This window comes from Cyphomyrmex costatus, unplaced genomic scaffold (assembly GCF_001594065.2).
Source record: "Cyphomyrmex costatus isolate MS0001 unplaced genomic scaffold, Ccosl1.0 scaffold23, whole genome shotgun sequence".
NCBI classification, from domain to species: Eukaryota; Metazoa; Arthropoda; class Insecta; order Hymenoptera; family Formicidae; genus Cyphomyrmex; species Cyphomyrmex costatus.
The window spans coordinates 88,864-101,712 of NW_017276368.1; the positions used below are offsets into that span (position 1 = coordinate 88,864).

General features: G+C 33.1%; 1 protein-coding gene across 1 annotated transcript; it reads right to left on the minus strand.

Moving 5' to 3' along the window:
- Positions 1 to 946: 946 nt before the first annotated feature.
- On the minus strand, positions 947 to 3,488 carry Taf11 (TATA-box binding protein associated factor 11). Its single transcript, XM_018540044.1, has 6 exons — positions 3,441 to 3,488; positions 2,230 to 2,376; positions 1,897 to 2,165; positions 1,437 to 1,524; positions 1,261 to 1,357; positions 947 to 1,183 (listed from the first exon to the last, which is right to left on the minus strand). Exons 2-6 carry the CDS (start codon positions 2,374 to 2,376, stop codon positions 1,050 to 1,052), a joined length of 735 nt encoding a protein of 244 aa, XP_018395546.1. The 5' UTR covers positions 3,441 to 3,488; the 3' UTR covers positions 947 to 1,049.
- Between the last annotated feature and the right edge of the window lie 9,361 nt (positions 3,489 to 12,849).

Here is a 12,849-nt window from a genome sequence, read left to right on the forward strand (position 1 = left end):
GATCCTAGTAAGTAAAATGTCGGCAGACTAGTAGCAAATTCGATTAAAAATATCAACAGACTGACATCAATTATAGATGCATTCTATACGCAGTTGATAGAAGTCTGTTCACATAATCAGACAGCAAGTTGGGGACAAAAACCTAGCAGATCAAAACTGCAAATCCTGCTCGGTCTGTGCCACTATAATTTGCCAGTCAGCATGTCAGCATATTTCTGGTAGTTTGCTGACATACACACATATATTATCAGATATTACAGACTTTGTGTGAAATTTGTCATTTTTCGGCCATTCAAAATTAATAACATACTCTCTTTAAAATCTATCTTTACAGACTTTACTTAGCTATCTGGAATAGGATATCATTCTCAGAAAAAAATTAAATTGAGCATAGGGGTAATTTTACAGAGAGAGAGTCAAAATGGTCAAATTTCTAATTTTTCCAATATTATTCAAGCACTGTAGACATAAAAAGGAAGTTAATAAGTCCTTGATAATAGTATAGTTTTGATTAGAATCAATCAGAATGATTTTCTGACTTTTTCGTCCCTGTTGCTTAATTATTTAAAGTAAAATTAAATTCAAAAAAGTTTTTGCTACATTTCTTGAAAAAAAAAATGCAGAAAAAAATGATTATAGATCTTTTTAGCCCAGAATTTTAAGACAAACAACTTTTATCCTAAATATATTTTAGAAAATAATCTGATTCGAAATTTGAGAGCCACAAAATACATATGTTAAAATATATTTTTGAAATCATTCTTTCTTACGATATAAAAATATAGATGTATACCTAGTTTAAGTTTAATCTACTTGAAGATGAAAAATATAAAATATTAGTAATATGTATATTTATCGCGTATTAACAAATTTTAACTAATTTTAACTGAGATGGATAATACTTTGGATTATAAAGGTAGTTAGAATAACTTAAAAAGCTCGACTTAATCTCTAGGTGAATTATATTATTTAGGTTACGCTAATCTAAACAGTACAGTAGGATCCTGCAGTAAGAGAAACATTATAATATATTGCAAATGTGGGACTAATTATAATCTAAAGAAAGATTTATGTGCTCGACCATTCGATACTTGACCCTGTAACCTCAATCTCCGGACAGCTTCTCTCAAGTGCTTTGGTTGTAATGGGCCAGTTTCATTTTGCTCCTCCATAACATCTAAAGCTACACAACAAACGTAATAATCAAGAGTAAAATTCAAATATTCTCTATTCTAGTATTTACAAAAAAATAACTCCTACCTTCTTCAACAATTTCGCCAACAAATACTTTAGCGATTCCCGACATAGCTATAACAACATTTTGAGATACTGAACAACCTGTTATGGTTTGCATGATCTGAAACATTTAATAAAGTACTTTTATATAAAATAAAATTTCATTTCTGCATGTAACGACTAAAACTAAAATACAGTACCCGCTTTATAGCTGCTTTTGGAAATGCGGATCGTCTGTACATTTCATATCTATCCAGTTGATCTTCAGTGAAATTAGATACTAGCACTCTAAAAATATTTTCAAATATATTCGCAAGATAATGTCTATTTAAACTTATAAATTATAGCAAATTCAATTACTTGCATTACACGAGAACAGTGCATAATAAAAGCTGCTATACATAGAAAAGTTAAATATAAATACATAAAAATATTTTAAATACCCAATAATAATATATTGTCCCTTTTTACTTCAAACATGACATAATTTACACACAAAGTTAAGTTTTTCAACAAAGAAAATATATTCTTAACTTGATCAAGTAACATTTTTTATTATTTTTGTTTCACAATTTTTAAAGAATTATCCTTTTTGACTTATAAAATTATTTTCAAATCATTCTTTTTGTGTTAAAATCATTAAATCATTCAGATACATACTGCATCTTCTCTCTCTCCTCTTCTTCTATCTCCTTTTTGCTCTTCTCCTTACTCTCCCGTCTTTCTTTTATACTGATTAGATTGGCACGAGGTATCATAATGTCATTACTAAATATATCTTCAGCAGTTTGTTCTTCTACTTTCATATTAAATTCATGCTTCACAATCTGTATTTGATCGTCTACAACTGGGCAGGTAGAATTAGATTCTGTGTTTTCAGTCTCCTCAGTATCTGATTGCAATTGCAAATTTATTGTATCCGATTCTGCCTATATAATACAGATAATACAATTAATTTATTCAAAAAACAAGTTAATTTTTCGGTATTTATACCTTAACTTTATCAGTCTCCATAGCTTCAATATCCTTGGATTCTAAATTTGGTGAAAGAGTAGTTTTGTTATCTCCATGGTCTTCAACATTTTTATGCTCGTTCTCTTTTTCATCTCCAGAATCTTCCTTCCCAAAAATATTATCCATCTTTCCAAAAAAAATATGTATAAAATATGTATAAAGTGTATAAATATAACAGGAATATTATGTACTATTGTTATTAATTTATATATGTACAAATGTCGTGTAATATTAATAAAAAGATTGTACAAGATTGTAATGCCTTATTTTATAGTGTCTCACATGATAAGGTTATACAGGATTTTAAAGAATTAAAATAATAAAATCTTGTGTAGTATATATATATATATATATATATTATTAATTATCAAAATATTGTTTATTGATATACATATGTTATGTATAATATGTAAACATATATTTCTCTTACTTCAAAAGTGACACAATTAAAAAAGTTAAATTTTTCAGAAAAGGAAAAAATTATTTTTTAATTTGATAAAAAATTATTGACTAATCAAATAATATCGGCAAAAAATATTCTTAACATAATGTTATTTTTATTATTTTCACAACCTTCAAAAAATCGTTCTCTTTAAATTTTTTAATTATTTTTCCAATGTTTTGAATTTTTTATTAAGTTAATTTACTTTTGATAACTGATAGAGATAAAGTAATGTTTACCTAATTCTTAACAGTAAAACATCATGTTTGTGAGTTGTGTTATTTTTAAAATAAGGAATATGTATATTATATATTTAAATATTATATACACATATATATATATATATATATATACAATTAATAAACAATATTTTGCTAATTAACGACGATAATGCCAGATTTATTTCTGCAATTCTAATAAACTAAATACCATAAAATAAAAACATTACAATCTGATTATTCTTTTCATAATATTTAATTATACAGACACTATGCCATAATAAGCATAAAAATTGTTTGTTAATTTGTTTAAATGTTTTATAAATTATAAAGCAAATATTTTATTGCAAAACGTTAATTTATATTATTCGAATAATTCATCATTAAAATTAACTAAAAAACAATATTTCTTAACGAAGAAATATGTTGATCGAAATGGTAGATGTTATACTCAAAAACAGAATTGATAGAAAATTTGGAAGAATATAGTCTCAGTGGAATAAATTGGAGTAGAAGTAAAAATTACATACAGTCACAATATCACAGTGGCACACGACGCGAAATTCAGATTACAGGTTAGTAAAGTACGGTCAGAGAGCAACTTGACATTTGACAAGAGCCGCTCCAGTTTTAGTTAACACAGCACACTAGCGCTGGTACGTTTGTTTTCGATTTCAGAACTACATAGCTACGAATTGTCGATAAAATCACGGTGTCGAGACTGTGTCGAAAGAAACCCGATAGAGTGATATTTTATCATTAGCGGATACCAGGCACTGCTAGTTGCGGGAGTGGCCGCATGATGGCGCTGGGCATGCCGTGACAAGCGAGACCGTTAGCCGACGGTGTCGCGCGACGCCAAGTCCGGGTATTTGTCAATATCTGCTCCGGGATTTTCGGCGTTCTGCGTGGCGAGAGCGCGCGTGTACCGCATATCCGCACGCTACGCGTACAAGAGAGGGGCCCACGACAGTGTGTTCTCCCCGAGGTTCCGCGTATTGTCGAGTGTCCTCCCTTCGAACGAAAACAGACCTTCTCTTCCTCAGCGTTGTACGGAGGCATTACAAAACGTGTGGCCGTCGGAACACCCGCCGTCGCGCGTCCGTCGTGCTGCATCGCGTCGCGTCGCGTCGCGCGAACCTGGCCGAGCGAACGAGTTCGGGAGTGCGTGGTTGTAGTAGTAACGGCTGATACCTGTGTGCGCCCGTATACCGAGTGACGATATTCACCGCCGACGGGGGGACAAGCGAATCGCAGCGTCAGTGACGTACCTTCTCGCGCATAATACGCGCGGAATAGCGGCCGGGAGCGGCGGCCGCGCGACCACGGTCGTGTGACGTCTATACTACATTCAACCACGGAACGTCCTCCTGCCCACGAATGCGGTCCACGGCCGTGTTTTAAGATGTGAGTATGTATACGTTTGCGTATGTATGACACGAGATTCCCTGTCGTTCATTTTGCGAGCGAAACGCTCCGCCGGACTCGCGGAGCTATATGACGAGAGGATGGCTTCACCCGAGAGAGAAAGGGTTTTTCGTTCACGTCGCGCTATTCGACCGCGGCCTCGTTGGCGGTATTGTTATAAACAGACCAGTTCCTCTTGTTCTATTAACCCGCGTGTGAATGTATGTGTACGCACGGTATGCACCTTGTAAATGCGCATGTATCAGGTGCTCCGAAATTAACCAATGGACACTCACTTCGGGAAACTTGGAATGAATTTCTTTTTAATGAGAATTAATTCATCTTTTTTTTTTAAATTTTTACACATGCTTTTGTAATACTGTCACCTTAAAATTGAAGTATAAAATTCTCGCGGGAGTAAGGTTTATTCTGAACGCGCGACAAGCGATGTTTTGAATTCTTCACTCCGTGTTTTATTCCGGGGAAATGTTCAGTCTATCTCGAACTGTGCGACGTGTGTGTGACAACAAAGTCCACGGGTAAAATCGACGTTCTGAATATTTTCGCGAACGAGAAACCGATTCTCTGGAGCTTATCTCGCGATTCCAAGGAAACGTATACCTATCCACTAATTCTCGGACACCCTGTGTAACGACGTCGCCTACGCTCGCGCGTGCATGCGCGCCAGTGTGAGTGCGCACGCCACTGCTCCATTCGACCTATGTATGCATGTGTGTGTGTGTGTGTATAATCGACACACATATGTCGATCCCCTCTCGCCTCCCCCCCCACTCTTACTCTCTCTTTCTCGAGTGTTAAAAGAATATGTAATATTTAATGACTGCGTTCAGAGAAAACTATCAGTTAGCGCTCCGTGATTCTTTAATATGATTGGTTCTTGCCTTTAGTTTTTTGCTGGATCTAACAGTATAGGAACCAATCATATTAAAGAATCACTAAGCGCTAATTGATTAATTTTCTCTGCTGAATGAAGAGGACCAATGTTACTTATTGTTAGATTCGTAAAATTGTATTAATTTAGTAATGTAGATTTAAAAAGATTATTAATAAGAGTTGTATACAGTTGTATTGGAAATAGCTGAGAAGCTAATAGAGATTCATTCATTCTCTCTCTCTCTCTCTCTCTCTCTCTGTAGCGCCGCATTTGAGGGAGTATACGTGACAGGTACATACACGCGCGAAACCGGTCGACCGACACTTTGGATGCCGCTTTTTGCAAAGAGCCGATCTACTCCTTTCCCCCCTTTCTCCACTTGCGGCACTTCTATCCTCATCCCTTTGTTCCCTTCACTTTCTTGTCACACTCCCTTCCCGTCTGGTCGCGAAGGTGTGTTGCACAGGATACATAATCGGAGCAAGATGTGAGAAATAAGAAAGCTAAAGATCGCGATACAAGAACAGATCAATTGGAAAGTTAACGTGAGATTGAAGAATGCAAATAGGGTGAATGATTCCAAGGGGTATTATGACGAGATACTGACGCTATTCGATTAAAAGTATTCGATGAGGCTAAACATACTTATCTGTTACCTGTGAGTGATTAAATTGGATTCATTTTTATTTATTTTGCAATATTTTCAGGGGTTATAAGAAATTAATATTGCAAATTTATACAATTATAAATTATACAATAATTATTACAATTGTTTTATTTTTGTATTTATCGTAAAATTATATGAAACTCTATGTATAAACTTTAATCGATTTTTTTTACCTACATTTATTGACATATCATTTTAATATTTAATATAATAAATAATATGTTTATGCACAACAAAGTCTTGAAAAAGTAAAATAATCTATATCATACATATGATTAGGATTAAAGCTCTCGGTATTAATACATTTTTCCACATTTTATTATAATGTAATTTATTAATTAACCGTAATATAAATAATATTGCATGATTTTTTAATTTCCAATTAATACAATTGTTGAAAAATTCAAAAAGGTGACTTAAAATTGTTAAAAAAATCCAAGAACGTATCATAAATGTGCATCAGATTCATTCAGTCCAATTTAATCAATTGGAGCTTAGGACCCAAGAGACGGACGAAGATTAAGCGTGATCCACATACGAAAGCGTTAGCTCTAGCGACAACGTCGATGAAGAGAGTCTCCTGTTCGATTCTCGGTCCTTATCGTCAGACCACCCTGGACGCGTATATATCTCGAACGTTGCATCTACCTGTCGACGTATAAGGCGCGCGCTGTCTGGGGGGATACAAAACTGAAGGTGGACGGTCATTGGCCGGGAGAGAAACGACCTGAAGTCTCGACGTACGGATGAGAGAGGAAGAAAACGAGATGGGGTACGAGACGAGGATTGAGCGAGAGAGCTGTTTTACGACGGAGCTGTGCTCTGCCAATTCTCTCTTCGTGAACGTTTTCAGAAACGTGATGGGAAACCGACAACGATTACATGCTAGTCCACGCGTTCCGTTGCTCGATTCATACTTTAAGATCACGATTGTATAGTGCTACTTGTCATTACAATTAATATACAGTCTTGGCCAAAAATATTAGGCGCCTATATTTTTTCATTTATCTGAAATTCTTTTATCTACACTGCAAAAATATACTAAATTTTATATATATTAGAATAAATGTCAAAGAAATTTAGATTTCTAATTGTAATTTGACTCTTACTTTGCCCTTTTTAATGTTATTGTTATATAAAGAGTCCTTGAATTTTTCACTTTACTAAATTTTAGTAAATCTTTATTTGATTAATACTGATTAAATATTTATACTAAATGTAAGATATATTTATATATTTTATATTTGATACCAGAACCATTAATGATTTAACTCTCACATTTTTCTTATTGAATAAATATTTATTTATACCTACTGTAAGTAAATGCTTAGTTAGTTCGCATAAATATTTACTTATTAAAGTTTAGTACACAAGTTTTTCAGTGTGCATTGTTACCTGTTGATTATCGACATTATGTATAAGTTTAAAGAATTCTTGAAACAAAGAATAATTTACAGCAAATCATAAATCAATTTTTGAGCTGAAACTTTTTAAATAATAATTGTTATTATGGAGTCTAATATTTTTGGTTAAGGCTGTAATAATGTTAAATGCGACGAGGTAAGTGTTAGGCCGGAATCAGACTACGCATTGAAGATTAAGAAACAGGAAATTCAATCGATTCACACGACCGTGGCGACGTTTCTACGTGAGTGTGCTTGCGCGTAATAATAAATAAAGTTATTATACTATCATATAGGTGCGATAAGAAAATTGCAGCGCACAATGACAGTTTTATCTTCGAGAAACTTCTTACGGTTTTAAACTGCGTCCACTCTCTCTCTCTCTCTCTCTCTCTCTCTACGGGCGGCTTCGCGAATATGTTCGCTAATACTATAGGCAAACTGTTTGCTTTCGTCAAACTGTAATGCAAGCTGTTTAATATGAACGAGACGATCGAGCGCAAACTATTCGCAAATGCCTAGAGAACATCGATTTCAGAGTATGCATACTATAGCAAACAGATCATTACTCGTAACTTGCTTGCATTTTGATTTAAATAAAATAACATAGCTTTGACCTTTTTAAATTCACTTATATAATATAATTGTACACCATAATTAATATTTATTAGAAAATTTCGCATTGTTAGCGAAACAACGACTCGCGATTGACGTTTACTTTCGATTTCAGTTTTCATCGTGCAGGTTGTTTTGACTCGCCGCAGAGTTTCATTGATCTCTGCATGTTTATCGATTATAAGTCTTGTCTGTGTAACTCTATAGATTATTCAAGTTTTGCAGTGAATTATCGATATTTTACTGATAATAATACAATATTGAATCGTAATATTATTATTTCTCGTCTCTTATTTTTAATTTACATGTAGTTATAATCGCTTTTTATCATTCATAAAAAAGACGAAATAAAAAGTGAAGTTTTTATTTTATTTTATTTATAGAATTTTGAGATATTCTTCTTCCATAATATTTATTTCTACAAAAAATTAATTAACTGAAAATTATGGCTGATAACTTTTTTTCTAAAGGATGATATTAATATAGATAGGTTCAAAAATATTCTTGATATACACGCATTTGCAACGAACAAAAGATAAACGTGCTATTGAGCTGATGCATATAAGGTGAATGTGCGCACGATATTTTTTTTGTTGCATCAGCTATATTTAACTCTTACTTGCAAGGTCGTACAAATGAGTCATCGTATATCGTCGTTGATTTCTTGAAAACAGGAGATGGGAAAGTTTTATGATAGGGATAACTCATTGTCAAGAATTGTATTTTTATTCGTATTTATAGTCGTTACTGTATGAGTTCCATATCAAAAATATTAAATGAAATATTTTCAAAGATATTCAAGTTAAAATTAGACGTCTACACTGATAGAAAAATGTAATATTTACTAAATATAAATATGTATCTAAATTTGACACAAGAATCATTAATTTGATTTAATTACTATTTTTTTAAATGATAAATTAATTAGTATTTTAATAAGTACTTATTAATTTATCATTTACAGTAAATACACATTTAGTAAATAAAAAAAATGATAGTTAAATTGCATTAATAATTCTTGTAATATCAAATATAAATACATATTTACATTTAATAAATATTCAACTTGTATTATTTAAATAAATATTTATTAAAATTTAGTACATTTTTTCTCAATGTGTATTATATATATATATATATATATGAGGCATTCCATCCCAAGTGTGCCACTCGAAAACTTTTGGATTTTTTATTTGGCTGAAATTTTGATATACATATTATAGTACCCATCGCAAGAAGCTACCATGATTTTTTTCGAATTTTTTTATCAACATAATCATAAGATATGAATTTTTTCAAAATTCACAATTTTGTGTATAACTTTTTTTTGGAGGGTGGACAAACGAAAATAATGGGTGGACAAACGTGGACAAACGGTGGACAAACGAATGCAATAATGATTTTATCAAAATTCGCATTTAGGGGTGCCAACTTGACAGAGCTGCTCTGTGAAGTCGGCACCCCTAAATGCGAATTTTGATAAAATCATTATTGCATTCGTTTGTCCACTGTTTGTCCACGTTTGCTCACCCGTTATTTTCATTTGTCCACCCTCCAAAAAAATGTACGTATGTAACTTCACAGAGCAGCTCTGTGAAGTTGGCACCCCTAAATGCGAATCTTGATAAGATAAAATCATTATTGCATTCGTTTATCCACTGTTTGTCCACGTTTATCCACCCGTTCAAAAGATACAAGAAAATTAAGTTTTGGTATCGAATTAAAAAATCGATTTTTTTTCTTCATGCATTCGTTTGCTTATTGTTTGCTCACAAATCTTTTGAACTAAGGGTGAGCAAACGAAAATTCCAACTGAGCATTCGTTTATAGATTCCGAAATTTTATCCATATTGTTTGCGTCAATAGCTTTGCGTTTTGGTTCCGGAGCTCAAATTGGAAATGCTGGCTTAAATATTTTGATGAGAATTCATCTGCATATTTAATTTTACAAACCGCGCGCCAAAATCTTCAGTTTTGAAGCATAATCATTGAACAAAACTAGAATATCGCATATCAAGTTGACAATTCATGAATAGTCATTAATTACGGGAGATAATTAATTGCACAAGTTGCAAATCGAAGTAATAATAATAGGAAATAATCATTTTTAGATAGGAAATAGGAAATAATCATTTTTAGATAGGTAATATGGTGACATGTAAAGCGAGCTATAAGCGAACTACTGCCGATTTGAGTTTCGATGCACAAATGACAATACTGTGCGCCAGAGCCTTGTGTTCAAAGTCGCGTTTTATCAAACAACATCAAGGTCGAGTGCCAGTTAACCTTGTTTTCTCGACATATTTATAATGTTAATTTTATATGAAATATCTGTGTGTATAAGAAATTATTTTGTTCATTATACTTTAATTAAATATATTTTTTATGGTTTGCTTGTAAGTGAACTTATACTAGCGTTACTTGAGGTAACGATTAATTTCCGCCGATTGAAAAAAAATTCGAAGTAAAAGTATTGCTAGTTAAATTTTGATTGGCCAAAAAATGTGCTTTAATGTGATTAATATGTATGTAAAATGTATAACGCGAATTTGAACAGTTATATGTATAATGAATGATCTTCTTTATATTTATTTAAATAATAAATTATATTATTAATATTATTTAACATTAATTACTTATATTTAAAAAGAATTATTATAAATGATCTATTTGAAATAAAATTATCTTAATTTTAATCAAAAGTTATTTATTACTTGTAAAATAAATTGTTTTATTATTAGAAGTTTATTCAAGAGAGAAGTAAATCTATTTGACTTTATTAAATCATGCATTTTAGTTGTAATAAATTCGCATTTTTCTGCAGCAAAAATGACCAGATGACTATACAATTCACACGATTTCGCGCATAGGAGTTCGTACGTCGCGGAGAAGTGTGCATCGTTGCACTGCACATCGCCGATTAATCGATAGTTCGTGCCTCATCCGAAAAGCCAATGCGCGTTGCACACATTCTCCGGCCTGCAGTCCGTATCCGCGTGCGCTGTGCAAGCAGGCAGCAATTGGCGTCGGAGGTCAACATACCGTTATAACCGCGCGTCGTTGTCGTCGTCAACGTCGTCGTCAACGTCGTCTCTATTTCACGAACTGGACCGCACTTGGATGACGGTGTCACCGATGTACGCATGACGCGCTGCGTGTGCACTAATCTACACTGCACTGCGGTTCCCGCACGTAATTGCACGTGTGTAATTACCACGACAATAAGCGTCTACCTTGCTCCGGCAGTGTAGATAACGAGAGAGAGAGAAAGGGAGAGAGAGAGAGAGAGAGATTAGAGAGGAAATTGGCGGAAGCTGTGATCCGATGAATGCCTCTCTGACCGCTGCAGTGCGCCGAGTTACGCGTAGGTGCATGCGGTGAGATGCAACGATGCTCGACCATCGGCATGAAATCTTCCTAATACGACTGTGGTGTTCGATTTCTACTGGTCGCTTGTTGGTTGTTTCACGAGCACGGTAGTATATATTATATAAACATACAACTCTTTCTCTTTCTTTGACGTACTTTAAGATTTATCATACGACAAATTCTTCTGAATATCTAATTCAATTTTACTATTAATTTATTCTTCTCTCTCTCTTCTATTTTTCAATATACTTTATATATATTTTTATTTTCGTTTTTATATTAATTTCTTGACGAATATATTAATCTTACTTTTATAAAAATATTATCGTAAATTATGCTTTATTATCTTTATATGATTGTAATAACAAAAAAAATAATAGAACTGTGTGATGACACAAAAGCATCCCTTTTATATTTATTTAAAAAAAAGTAGGACGAACAAATCTACGAATGCGCCTCAAATAACATCCAAGACAGCGCCATTGCAGTGTGCCACTATGTATAAATGAAAGCTGAGTCGGCACATATCGAATTGCACGTGTTACAATGAATAATGTGTGATTTTTTATTTCTTGGAAATTATGATAGTTTTGTAAAGTAAACTAAATAGAACTCTCTCGACTTATGTAATAATACCTATTAAGCAGACTTTTGGGTATGTTAAGTTAGCACCCCAACTATAGTACTCAGGAGTTCTGATCAGAGTTTCCACTTCCTTTTGACGAGACGAAGAGTTCCCTATAGTTAATAACAAGAGTTCCGCTCAATAAACATTCTTTTTACATTTTTTAAAAATGGGGTGCTAACTTTTTAGCGAATTTCGAGGTGGAATAGTTCTGAGCGGTTTAATAACTTCAATTTGCGATTACCTAGAGTTCCTGATATGTAAAAAAAATTTTCGAATATTAAAAAAGAAATTAAAAATTTTTGAACAATTTTTGAAAAATTAATTTTTAGGTACAATAGTTCTGATGATAATTTCTGCTTCTTTTTGACGATACGAAGAGTTCTCTATGATTTTTAATGACATATGCGCTAATTTTTTAATAATTTTTTAAAAATGGAGTGCTAACTTTTTAACGAAATTCAAGGTCGCATAGGTCTGATCAGCTTAACAGAAATATTTTGTGAATACCTAGAGTTCTTGATACATAAAAAACATTTTTGAAGAATAATAAAGTTTAAAAAAAACAGTGAAAATCTTTGAAAATTTTTTTGAGAGTACCGAGTAGTTCTGAGTAGCGTTTCATATAGTACTCGACAAGTTCTATCGAAAACTGTAAGGTGAAAAAGCGATTGGACCAACGGTTTGCAAGATACAGCGACATTTGTCGGAAGATCAACAATTTTTAGAGTATATCTCGGAAACCATTGGTCCAATTGCTTTGAGCCCTGATACTTTTCGACAGAACTAGCCGAGAACTGTCCAAAACTCAGATCAGAACTACTCGGTACTCCCAAAAAATTTTTGATCTAAAATTTTTTTGTAAGTCGCTCGTCGGAAAATTTTTTGGGAGTACCGAGTAGTTCTGTTCGGAGTTCTGGACAGTTCTCGGCGAGTTCTGTCGAAAAATATCAGGGCT

What these genes read in the sequence shown, in the direction of transcription:
- Taf11 (XM_018540044.1), bottom strand. Translation starts at nt 2,376, where the DNA reads ATGGATAATATTTTTGGGAAGGAAGATTCTGGAGATGAAAAAGAGAAC. An exon ending in TGGAGACTGATAAAGTTAAG is followed by an intron (nt 2,166 to 2,229) that starts GTATAAATACCG and finishes TGTATTATATAG; the next exon opens with GCAGAATCGGATACAATAAA. An exon ending in GAGGAGAGAGAGAAGATGCA is followed by an intron (nt 1,525 to 1,896) that starts GTATGTATCTGA and finishes AAATATTTTTAG; the next exon opens with AGTGCTAGTATCTAATTTCA.